The 11,317-nt window shown below is 40.9% G+C and overlaps 1 protein-coding gene across 1 annotated transcript; it reads left to right on the top strand.

Moving 5' to 3' along the window:
* The first annotated feature begins 3,102 nt into the window (after positions 1 to 3,102).
* Positions 3,103 to 10,602, top strand: TMED6 (transmembrane p24 trafficking protein 6). Its single transcript, XM_007940306.2, has 4 exons — positions 3,103 to 3,315; positions 4,715 to 4,841; positions 6,373 to 6,524; positions 10,369 to 10,602. Exons 1-4 carry the CDS (start codon positions 3,103 to 3,105, stop codon positions 10,600 to 10,602), a joined length of 726 nt encoding a protein of 241 aa, XP_007938497.1.
* Positions 10,603 to 11,317: the final 715 nt, after the last annotated feature.

Raw genomic sequence — 11,317 nt, 5'->3', positions numbered from 1 at the left:
TTTAGTGGTCTGCTTGAATTTAAATCCCCAGTAATCAGTAGAACCTTCTAAGAAATGGTGGAGTCTGTTAGGAGCCACATGATTCCATGACCTGTTAAAACCAGCAACATGAGCAGTTTTTGGAGTGAACTTGTTCCAGGTAAAACTTCTTTGTATTGTTTCTGAAACAAATACAAAGGAACTTTGTCATGAGCTCAGATTGATGAGGCATCAGGCCTTGTGGAATTGGGAGTCCCTTTAAGAATCATTTAGCCAGCTGTGACAGCCACACTCAGACCTGACTGCCTTGGTATAAGCTCTTAATATTTGCTGGGCTACATAGGCCAGTTTAACCTTTGCTTCCCATGTGGTTGAACCAGTGTGATTTTTGGTAAAATGGTGATTGTAGATAAGCTTAGCTCCCCCTCTCTTCTGCCCATCCTCCCTTACCAGTTCCCTTCCTTATTGCTGGACTTTTAAAGCTTAAAAAAGTAAAACATACCTTGACAGAATATAAATGCCTAATTCCATTCTTTGTGAACTGGTGGCTTCTGCCTGACTCCCTTAATTGTGCTATGTTAGTGTCTTGCACTGGAATTCAACATTCCCTTGTCCTTTTGTACTGTGTTGTGCTTGCTGTCTCTCTCGGACATCCTTAAAGACTGTCTTTTTAGCAAAAAAAAGAAAAAAGAAAAAAAATTCAGTAAAGTGTTTTCTGTATTCTTTTTTTAAAATATGAGAATTACTGTCTGTAACTTGTAGCATTCTTCATTAAAGTCTTGCTTCTCTCAGATTTAAGTAGTCTTTTAATTGCAGCACAGCATGTATCCGCAGATGGGGGCAGCAAACTGTTGAATTACACTGATCAAGAAGCTGGTGTCAATCTGTATTTTCTAATCCACAGAAGCCCTGTCAAACAGATCATGTGGAAGTTTCCAATTAATTTGTCAATTCCCTAACATAACATACTTTTTTTGGGGCCAAAAGAATTTCCCTTCTCATTTCTGAGTGAGTCAAAGTCAAGGTTGAAAGAAATGTGGAAGTTATAAAATTGATCCTGTAATCAGCTGTGTGTTTTGGGGTTTGTACTGTATCAACCAATCCCAAGTTAAACCACCATGACGAGGTCCTGTCAGTCCAGCTACCTGGTTGCAACTAGTTGTGGTCTCCTTCCAAACAGGATTAGAGTCCAGGGGCTTTGCTCCCCTCAATTCTCACATCATCGGATGGTGTTCTTGAAGCAGAAGAGACAAACTGCGAGGCATTCAGGGATGGAAAATATCCTAATTGGTGCTTTCCAAACAGGATGAAGAAGCCCCTTCACATTTTTTTCACAGAATGTTTTATTGTAGTTACTGAAAGGTGTACACACATAAAACCATGCTTACAGCTTTTCTAAAACTATGAAGCTTAACATGACTTGATGGCTGTCTTGCCGAACCTAAGTCACTGCTCATGACTCAAGTAGTGAGGACCGTGGCAGCAGTGGCACTCGTGTGAGGTGTGTCTCTGTACCTCTGGGAGATGGCTCTAGTCTCTGCTCCTGCATTGCTACACCATGCCCCTGGAGTACCATAGTGTCATTTGGCCGTCGTTGAAACTGAATGCCAAGTACGACTTGGAGACAATGTGATGAATTCTGAAGCCGTGCTTGGTTAGAAGGTATTAGTTCTTTTTTTTTTTTTTTTTTTTAAAAAAAAAAAAAAAGCTATCAGTGAATAGTCATTTTTAGAACTCAGAGACTGACAGTTTGAGAAAAACTCTGCCCAGCTCTGCCAAGTGTGGTGCGCAAGCCATCTGACGCCATTTCCTCATCTCTAGGGCAGTGGGTAAGAAGTTCTTGTGGCATAATGAATAAGGCATTTTGGCTGCTAACTGGTAGGTTTGCAGTTCAAACCCACCAGCTGCTCTGCAGAAGGAAGATGCAGTGATCTATTTCCGTGAAGATTTATCACCTCGGAAAGTCAACGGGTCAATATGAGTGAGAATTGACTCGATTGCAGTGAGTTTGGTTTGGTTTTTGGAGGGCAGTTGGTAACAGTACCTCCCACTTTTGGTGTCACTGGGAAAATAAATGCAGGTAAATCTCAGCACAGCACGTGTTAAACATCAGCAGGTGTTAAATGATCCTGTATCCTGTGCGTGACATCACGGAGAAGAGGAAAAACTGAACAAAAGCTCTGAACAATATAGCAGGGGAGCTCTGGTAGCATAGTGGCTAAGACACTTGCCTGCTAACCAGACGGCTGGTGGTTCAAACCCACCAGCCACTCCTCGGAAGGAAGGTTGGGCAATCCTACTTCCGTAGTGATACTGCCTCGGAAACCCAAGGAGGGGTCGCTATGAGTCGGGTTTGACTCGACGGCACATGACAACAACAACAACGAGTGGGTTTTGGAAGTTGTTGTTATGTGCTGTCAAGTCGGACCCGTCTCATACCGACCCCTCCTTGGGTTTCTGAGGCAGTATCACTATGGAAGTAGACTGCCCAACCTTCCTGCCAAGGAGTGGTTTTAGATAGCTTTTGATAACTGTATCTTGTGAGATGGATGGTAGCAGATCCAGAATGAGAAGGATCCTCAGTGGAGAGGTTTTGACCACTGTCTCTTGCTGCTTGCTGTATTCATCCACTTGAACTAGTGCACATTTAAATGTTGTGCTTTGCTGTCTAAGCTACAGAAAAATTTCTGTTGAACCCATGGGTCTTAAAAGATCAATAGGTATCACCTAGCAATCTGACATCAATAAGGAGATAAAAGTCCCCAGCCAACTTCTGTCAGTATATCCAGGTGGTTGTAAATAAACTTAACCAATATTTTATCCCTAAACAGCAAGAACAGAAAACAGCTTCAAGGATGGGTAGAAATATCTATTCTGAGGTAGCTTCTATGTATCAGCTATGAAGTATGTCTGAGAAACCATTAAGTTTTTGAGGTAAAAATAACTACCTGTGAGCCAGACATGGGAATATCATGCCAGTTCTATTATGGAACATCCAGGTGTCACCCTGAAATCGGCCTAAATGTGATTGTTGGAGTTAATGATTACCCAGCAGCTGCATGAACAACTTGGTTCCACTGGGCTGCGAGCACCACACCTGCAGAGCAATCTCCAGAAAACAGCATGTCTCCTTTGCTCTTTGGTGCTGGGCTGGTGGTCCTGAACCTAGTGGCCTCTGTGAGAAGCCAGAAGACAGAACCCCTCAGTGGCTCCAGGGACCAGCCACTCTTCCGTGGAGCTGATCGTTATGATTTTGCCATCATGATCCCACCGGGAGGCATAGAATGCTTTTGGCAGTTTGCCCACCAGACTGGATATTTCTATTTCAGCTATGAGGTGGGTTCTTGGGCTCTTCTGGCCATATTGGGGACTTGCCCTTTTTTCCTTTTGTCTAAAGTAGCTCAGGTTTCAGACTATAGGTTCTAGTTTTTATTATGCTGTTATTTCCTACATGCTAATGAAACAGACCTGACCAGTAGCTATACAGAAACTTCTGGTAGGTGAATAATCATTAATGGGAGCTGAAACATATGGCTTGGCTTCCTCAAACTGGGGGCTATGGAAGTGTGCTCAAAGCACCAAATCAGTGCTCAACTGAGGACACTCATTCCTGAAAAGGCAATCAAATTGATCAGATTTAAGATGAGAGGGCGTGAGTACATTATTAAACTAGTAAAACACGGATGTGGTACAAAGTTGAATGAAAAAGTCATAGGAACTTTGGAGACAGATCCAGAGATTTCAAAGAAAGCTGCTTCAGTTGAACAAGCAGGGAAGCAACATCTGCTCTCCTATCTTTAGGGTAATTCCTGCAAATTGGAGAACCACTGGTGCCAGGTTTCCCTATTCAGCCAGACAATCCGCTTTCTTTCAGGAAGGTAAATGTTTTCAAGTTACCTGGTTATACTGAAATTCTAATACTTGAATTTGTGCCACCCGGAGACTTATCAGTTGTAAAGAGGAACTGGCATCTTAAATATCCTCCCCTTGAATTTGTGAAATGCCCCAAAGACCGAGTAGTTTTACCCATATGTGATCTTACACCATAGTGCCCAAGGATAGTGAATTCAAAGTTAGAGCTGCTTACTTCTTTATCTTAGAAACCTGTTAGCCTTCTAGTTTTCGTTTACATAGTAATAGTCTATGTTGATCTTACTCTATTCCACTGTAACTTAAAATGCACTAAGAGCTTTTTCTTATCTCTGAATTTGTAGTAGAACAGTAGCTACTAGTCAGCTCTTTGTAGCCTGGGTTCATCAAGACCCAGCTTGAGGACAAGTGTCCATAGAGTGCCTGCCGGAGGCATGGGCTATCAAGCAGCAAATAAGCCTAAGTGTGGGATACTACCAGGAAGCACAACAACCAAGCAAGCTCATTCAGCCAAATAAAAGTACTGCCAACCAATACGCACCAGCCATGAGACATGTCTTCTTTCTCAATAGGATGGGCGCTGTTGGAATTCTGGGCAAAATGACTCTTTGTTCTTGCAGTATTGTCCCCAACAGTGCAGGACATTTAGCACTGCTGCAAGCCCATCATTATGACAACTAGAAAGCGGCTCTTTTCAATTCCAAAGCTCCCAGAAGGCAGGGGTGGGGAGGCTGTACCATCTCTGACTGACAACCACTGTGCTGATGATTATGGGATGTCAACTTTATCATTGGGCTTTTTTTTTTTTTAAGATAGCTTTTTGGTGAGATAGCAGGGGCTTTTCTCTTTTAATGTGTCTTGGCAGGTTCAGCGGACACTGGGAATGTCACATGACCGGCATGTTGCTGCTACTGCACATACCCCACAAGGTTTCCTGATAGATACCTCCCAGGACGTTCGGGGTCAGATTAACTTCTATACCCAAGAGACAGGTCTGTTCTCATTACTACAGCTATTAAAATAATCATACATTTCTACAAAATTGAGAAAATAATGAGGAGGTACTGAAATTAAGTACACACAGGGATGTTGAAATGGGGGAGGGGAGAGGGAGGAAGAAAAAAAAAAAAAAAAGAGCAGGCTTCAACCCATTACCCAAGTACTTACTTTTCTGGGAGACTGCTGTTATCCAAGGCCACCCAGTGCAGGCAGTCCACTGGCAGTTTGGGATCAAGGTCTCTGGCTTACTAACTATTACGATAACTCCAGGGTCCAGAAGCTCAATTTTATCTCATCATCCCCAACTGATCAGATTTTGGAAAAGTGACCAAAATAGAGAGGATTGTTTCTAATACAGAATCTCAATTAATAAATTTATTATGAGTTAGCATTTCTTTCTAGTCATCAGAACACTTGACTCAATTACCTAAAGGCAGATTTAGAAGGGAATGGTCACGTGAGACAACTGCATTCTACAACAAAGCACAGTTGTCATGTCATCAGAAGATTCCCAGCCAGATAGAGCCAATCCCCACCTCGAACCCCCTCACCCATGCTTTAGCCACCACCTTCTTCATTACAGTCAACCAAGCCAGTTGCTGCTGAGTGAGCTGTGGCTCACGGCGACCCACGTGTCTCAGAGTACAGCTGGGCTCCACATGGTTTTCAGCGGCAGAGTTCTCAGAGCACATCAACAGGCCTTTTTTGCAAGGCACCTCTGGGTGGACACAACCCTTTAACTTGTCACTTAGTGGCCAAGACAACTAATTGTTTACTTCACCCTCAGATTCTTCTTTACCTGTCTGGAGTCCTATCAGACAGCATTTCTCAAGAGAGGCCCCACTGACACAGGACAGTCCTTCATTGGACAACATAGGGTATTTAGCATCCTGGCCCTTACATGCTACTAGTACCTTCCAGTAATTTTGACAATCAAAACCACTGCCACACATTTCCAATCCCAGCGCCTCTACCCAACCCCGACACTGGGAGATGACCCTAGTTGAGAACCAGTCCTAGTATACACCCCAATCATCAGCACCCTGGAAAAACCACCTTACGGGGACTTCACTCTAGTAGGAGAGCCTTTCATTCACAATGCATCGATTTTTTCTTTAATTTCAAGTTCATGATGGTGGCCCCTGGTTCAGTGCTGTACAATGTGCAGGAAGTTAACATCGTGCTTTTAATTTCCATTCAATTTGTTGAGCCTTCATCTTAAGTAATAAGGAGTTACTTAACAAAAAATTATAGGGTGCAAAAGAGGGAGAACAGAAGTTTGTACCCAGAATAGAACCATCTTTACTAATATTTGGTACTATATTTATAAAAAGTCATTATATTTAATAAAGTAAGTGATATACGATAATGTCTTGCAGGTCAAAACTTTAATCTCTGTACTTCCCAAGTGAAAAGAAGGTGCTGTACTAGCAAATTTAACACTGGAGAATAGATATCTGTAGGGAAAACTTAAAAAAGGACAGAAGACCACAAATTTGGTAACAATCTAGGGATCCCCTACAGGTTTTTATCAGCTTTGTCTAGGAAACCAGCAAAACCACTTTGGTTCTGTACAAGTGTATCTAAACTTTGGAGTCTTCTATGAGGGGCCTGAGATGGACCACGAAGAGAAGAATGAAAGAAAACAACTGAATGATACTCTGGATGCAATTGAGGTAAGTCTTTTATGTGAGACCCATTCATGGAAAAGAAATTTAAATTTGGAGAGAGACTAAAATTATGGCAGTACTGCTACTGGAGTGACTACACGTTTGGGTATAACCCGAACCGGCAACTGGATGCTGTTTCTTATTCTTCTTGGTATATGACAGAAGACAGGGGCCATACTGGACAATGGTCTAATCTCTGAATTTATAGAAAACGTCAATACCTCAAAAACAAAAGGACAAATGGTCCAATTAAAAAAATGGGCAAAAAAATCAGGCAGATCTACTCCTTGGAGAGATCAATCATGGCAGAACAGAAGGGCAGTGTATGTACAGGGAGACTGCTCGGGGGCAGGAGTGCATGGGAGGGAAGGACACAGGGAAGAGGTACCTATAGGGAGGAAGTGGGAAGAGAGCTGTGGGAAACTGTAGTCAACATCATGAGACAAAATGTGTATGAACTGCTGTATGAAAAATGGAATTGCTCTGTAAACTTTCACCCAAATCACAATTAAAAAAAAAAAAAAAAGGGCAAAGGACATAACAGACACTTTACCAACAAAAACATAAAGAAATGTTCATGATTACGGGAAAAAAAACAAAAAATTACTACCTACACTCACTGCCATCAAGTAGATTCCAACTCCTATGGACTCCCACTGGGTTTCCAAGGCTGTAAATCTTTACAGAAGCAGAGTGCCTCATCTTTCTTTCATGGAGCAGCTGGTAGGTGTGAACCAATGACGTTTTGGTGAGCAGCCAAATGCTTTAATCACTACACCACCAGAGCTCCGGTATTAGCCATTAGAGACATGAATCAAAACAATGAGCTATCATCTCACCCCGACACTAATAGTAAGGTTCAAAAAAACAGGAAACAATAAATGCTGGCAAGGGTGCGGAGACACTGGAATCCTCATATACTGCTGGTGGGACAGTGAAATGGTTCAGTCATTGGGGAAAACACCATGGCACTTCCTTAAAAAGGTGGAGAGAGAAATACCATATGATCCAGCAATCCCACTGCTAGGTACATATCCTCGAAAAATAAATGCCTTGACACAAACAGACATATGCACCCCCATGTTTATCGCAGCACTATTCATAATAACGAAAAGATGAAAGCAACCTAAATGCTCATCAATGGAGGAATGGATGAACAAACTATGGTACATATACACAAATGACTGCTATGCAATGTTAAAGAACAATGATGAATCTGCGAAACCTCATGAGACAAACCTAGAGGACATTATGCTGAGTGAAATTAGTAAATCACCAAAGGACAAGTATTGTAGACCATTAAGTCAAGAAAAAATTTTCACCCAAAAAGAAATATTCTTTGTTCCAGGGGTGGGAGGGGAAGGCAGGGTAAACCACTAACCAGAAGGTAGACAAAGTAGGAAAAAACAAACTTTAAACCACAGTAATTTGATTATATACATCTAAGGAAATATACCCTAAGAACAAAAAGAAAGGCAAAAAATTTAAAAATTATTTTTAGTAAGTATACTGTTGGTGGCAGTAATCATAATCTGATTCCTGGGACCAGTATTGTAAGATAAGGCAGAGAGTAATTATGTTAGTGTCCTTGAGAACTGGAATTTTGGGTACTGGAAAAGGAAGATAAAGATCAGTGAAGATAAATGAGATTAACAGCAACCTTGGCCTGAACTTGAATCACAGTATCAGTATGAACGTGTTTTTACATATACATTTCATTTTTAAAAATTTATCTTCTACTTTTGTACGCTGAAAAGGCCTAGAAACAATGTTTATAATCCATAACAATGAATACAGCTAGTACCCAAACTGTGGATTTTAATATCATTTTCTTTTAGGGTCTTTGGAGAAGTGGTTCATTCTAGGGCTGGACAGGAAATAAAAGACGAGGTAGAAAGCAAGGGGGAAAAAAAATGACAGGGGCCAATTTATCAAAGGGACTTTAATATAAACTTTTATGACTTGAGAAATCTTGAAATCTCTCATTTGTCTCATACTAGGGGTTGGCTCACAGGCCAAATCTGGCCCTTTTTTTAAATTAAGATATAATATACATACCCTAAAATTCACCATTTTGAAGTGTTCAAGATTCAGTCATTTTAAGTATTCCCAAAGTTGTACAATCATCACCATTACTGAATTTGAGGACATTTTTACCCCCTCCCCCAAACTCCATAACCACTAGCAGTCACTCTAATCCCTATCCCTTTAGTCCCTGGGAACCACTAAGCTACTTTGTCTCCACCCATTTGCCTATTCTGGACATTTCATACAAATGCAATCATACAGTAGTATGTGCCCGTGTCTGGCTTCTTTTACTCAGCATGATGTTTGTATCTAGCACATATCAGTACATGATCCCTTTTTTGTGGCTGGATAATATTCCAGTGTATGTGTATATATTTGGTTTCTCCATTCATCTACTGATAAACACCTGGACTGTTTCCACCTTTTGGCTATTATTAATTCTGTGAATGTTGGTGTACAAGTATTTGAGTCTCTGTTTTCAAGTCTTGTGGGTACATACCTAGATGGAATTGTTAGGGTATATGGTCATTGTTTAACTTTGCAAAACCATCAAACTGTGTTCCATAGTGGCTGTATTTTACAATCCCACTAACAATGTATGAGGGTTTCAAATATGTCCACATCCTTCCTAACACTTGTTATTATCTTTTCTTTTTGATAATAACTATACTAGTCTGATGTCAAACCTCACAGTCATTTTGAGTTGCAACTTCCCAATGTCTAACGATGTCAACTATCTTTTCATGTGCTTATTGGCCAGTTGTATATCTTCTTTGGAGAAATGTCTATTCAATCTTTGTCTGGTTTTTTTTTTTTTTTGATTGTTTCAAATAGTTCTTTATGTATTGGAGAAGAGCTCTCATGTGTAGCGGGTAAGGTATTTGGCTGATAACCAGGCCAGTGCTTCAAACCCACCAGCTACTCTGGGAGGAAGATGACAGTCTACTTTTATAAAGATTTACAGACTTGGATACACAGTGGGGGTGACTATGAGTCAGAACCAACATGATGGCAGTGAGTTAGTGGGTTATATATCTGGATCCATAGTGCCTAAGGCACTTGACTGCTAACCAGAAGGCTGGTGGTTCAAACCCACCAGCCACTCCTCAGAAGGAAGGTTGGGCAATCTACTTCCGTAGTGATACTGCCTTGGCAACCCAAGCAAGGGTCGCTATGAGTCGGGGCCGACTCGACAGCACGTAACAAAAACAACAACAAGAACATATCTGGATCCTAGACCCTTACTAGATTTCTGATTTACAAATATCTTCTCTCCTTCTATAGGCTGTCTTTTCACTTTCTTGATAATGTCCTTTGAAGTACACAAGTCCGCTGCCTGTTTTTGTAAATAAAGTTGTACTGAACATAGCCATGCTCACTCACTCACACACTATGGCTGCTTCTGAAATACAAAGGCAGAGTTGAGTAGCTGCAACACAGCCTGTAGGTAAGGCCTGCAAAATCTAAAATATTTACTGTCTGGCACTTTTAATAAAAGGTTTGCTGGCCCATCTTCTACTACAGAGAGAAGAGCATTCGATAGTGCAATGATGTGTTGAGCGTGCATCAGAGATCCTGTAGAAAAACTCTCTAGTTTGACTACTAAAGCTTCCACTATAAAAATTATTTTTTAAAACTGAAGTCCAAGCCGTTTTTTCATATACAGCAAAACTAACCATTTATCAACACCTATCAAAGCTTTTTATGTATCATAAAGCTGTATGAGTAAGTAACTAACTTCCAGACAGGTTAGTGCTTATGAACACCAGGTGGGACGAGGGTGATGGGATCCTTCTCTAAAAGTGTGTTTTCTCTCCCATAGGACAGTACTCAAAAGGTGCAGAACAATATCTTTCACATGTGGCGATACTACAACTTTGCCCGGATGAGGAAAACGGCCGACTTTTTCCTTCTCCAGTCTAACTATAACTACGTGAACTGGTGGTCGACAGCCCAGAGCCTTGTTATTGTTCTTTCTGGAATCCTGCAGCTATATTTCTTGAAACGTCTCTTCAATGCTCCAGCAACTACTCAGACAAACAAGCCGAGATGCTAAGCTAGGAAGACTACAGCACCTGTCTCTTTTCTTCTGAGCCAGAAAACGGTCAAAGACACAATGGCAACAACAACAAAAACAATGTGAAAGTCCTGAGCTTGGCTATTTCTAGGTACACACAAATGCTACCACCAAAACATTATCCGTCACATAGCAGTGTTTAGAGGTTAACAGAGAAGCTGGAAAGGAGGAAAGCTGAAAAAGTTGGGACAAAATCAAGTTACAGCTTGCACATAAAAACAAGTTGGTAGAGTGCCTTTTTGCAGTTGAAAAATGTTTTATTTTCAGAGATGTCACCTTTGGAATAAAAAATAAGCAGTGAATCTGTCAAAGAAATTGTTTTATTTATTTTGGATTTTTGTATGTAAGATGTTTTATAATTCTGAAAATACTTTTGGAAAGCACGGGGAAGGAGCAAAGAGTTGAATTATTATTTCAGGATCTCTCACTAGCGCTTTCTGACCAGTCCAGGTGGATCGATTTCACTAAAGAAATTTTGTTTTATGAAGTCAATGGGATGAAAAAGACAGTTCAGCTTGAGATCATACCATACAAGAAAAGATCAACTAAACAGCTTGTAAAAACCAAGAGACTGTAATCAAATTATATTCCTAAGCCTCTACTCTTCATAATAGAAAATGGTATATGCAACTTGAGTGATGTAGTGGTTAGTGGTTCAAACCTACCAGCTGCTCTCAGGGAGACAGATGAGGTA

Source organism: Orycteropus afer, unplaced genomic scaffold (genome assembly GCF_000298275.1).
Source record: "Orycteropus afer afer isolate SDZICR_OR568_19922 unplaced genomic scaffold, OryAfe1.0 scaffold00067, whole genome shotgun sequence".
Taxonomy (NCBI): Eukaryota; Metazoa; Chordata; class Mammalia; order Tubulidentata; family Orycteropodidae; genus Orycteropus; species Orycteropus afer.
This window is presented reverse-complemented; position numbering and strand designations above follow the sequence as displayed.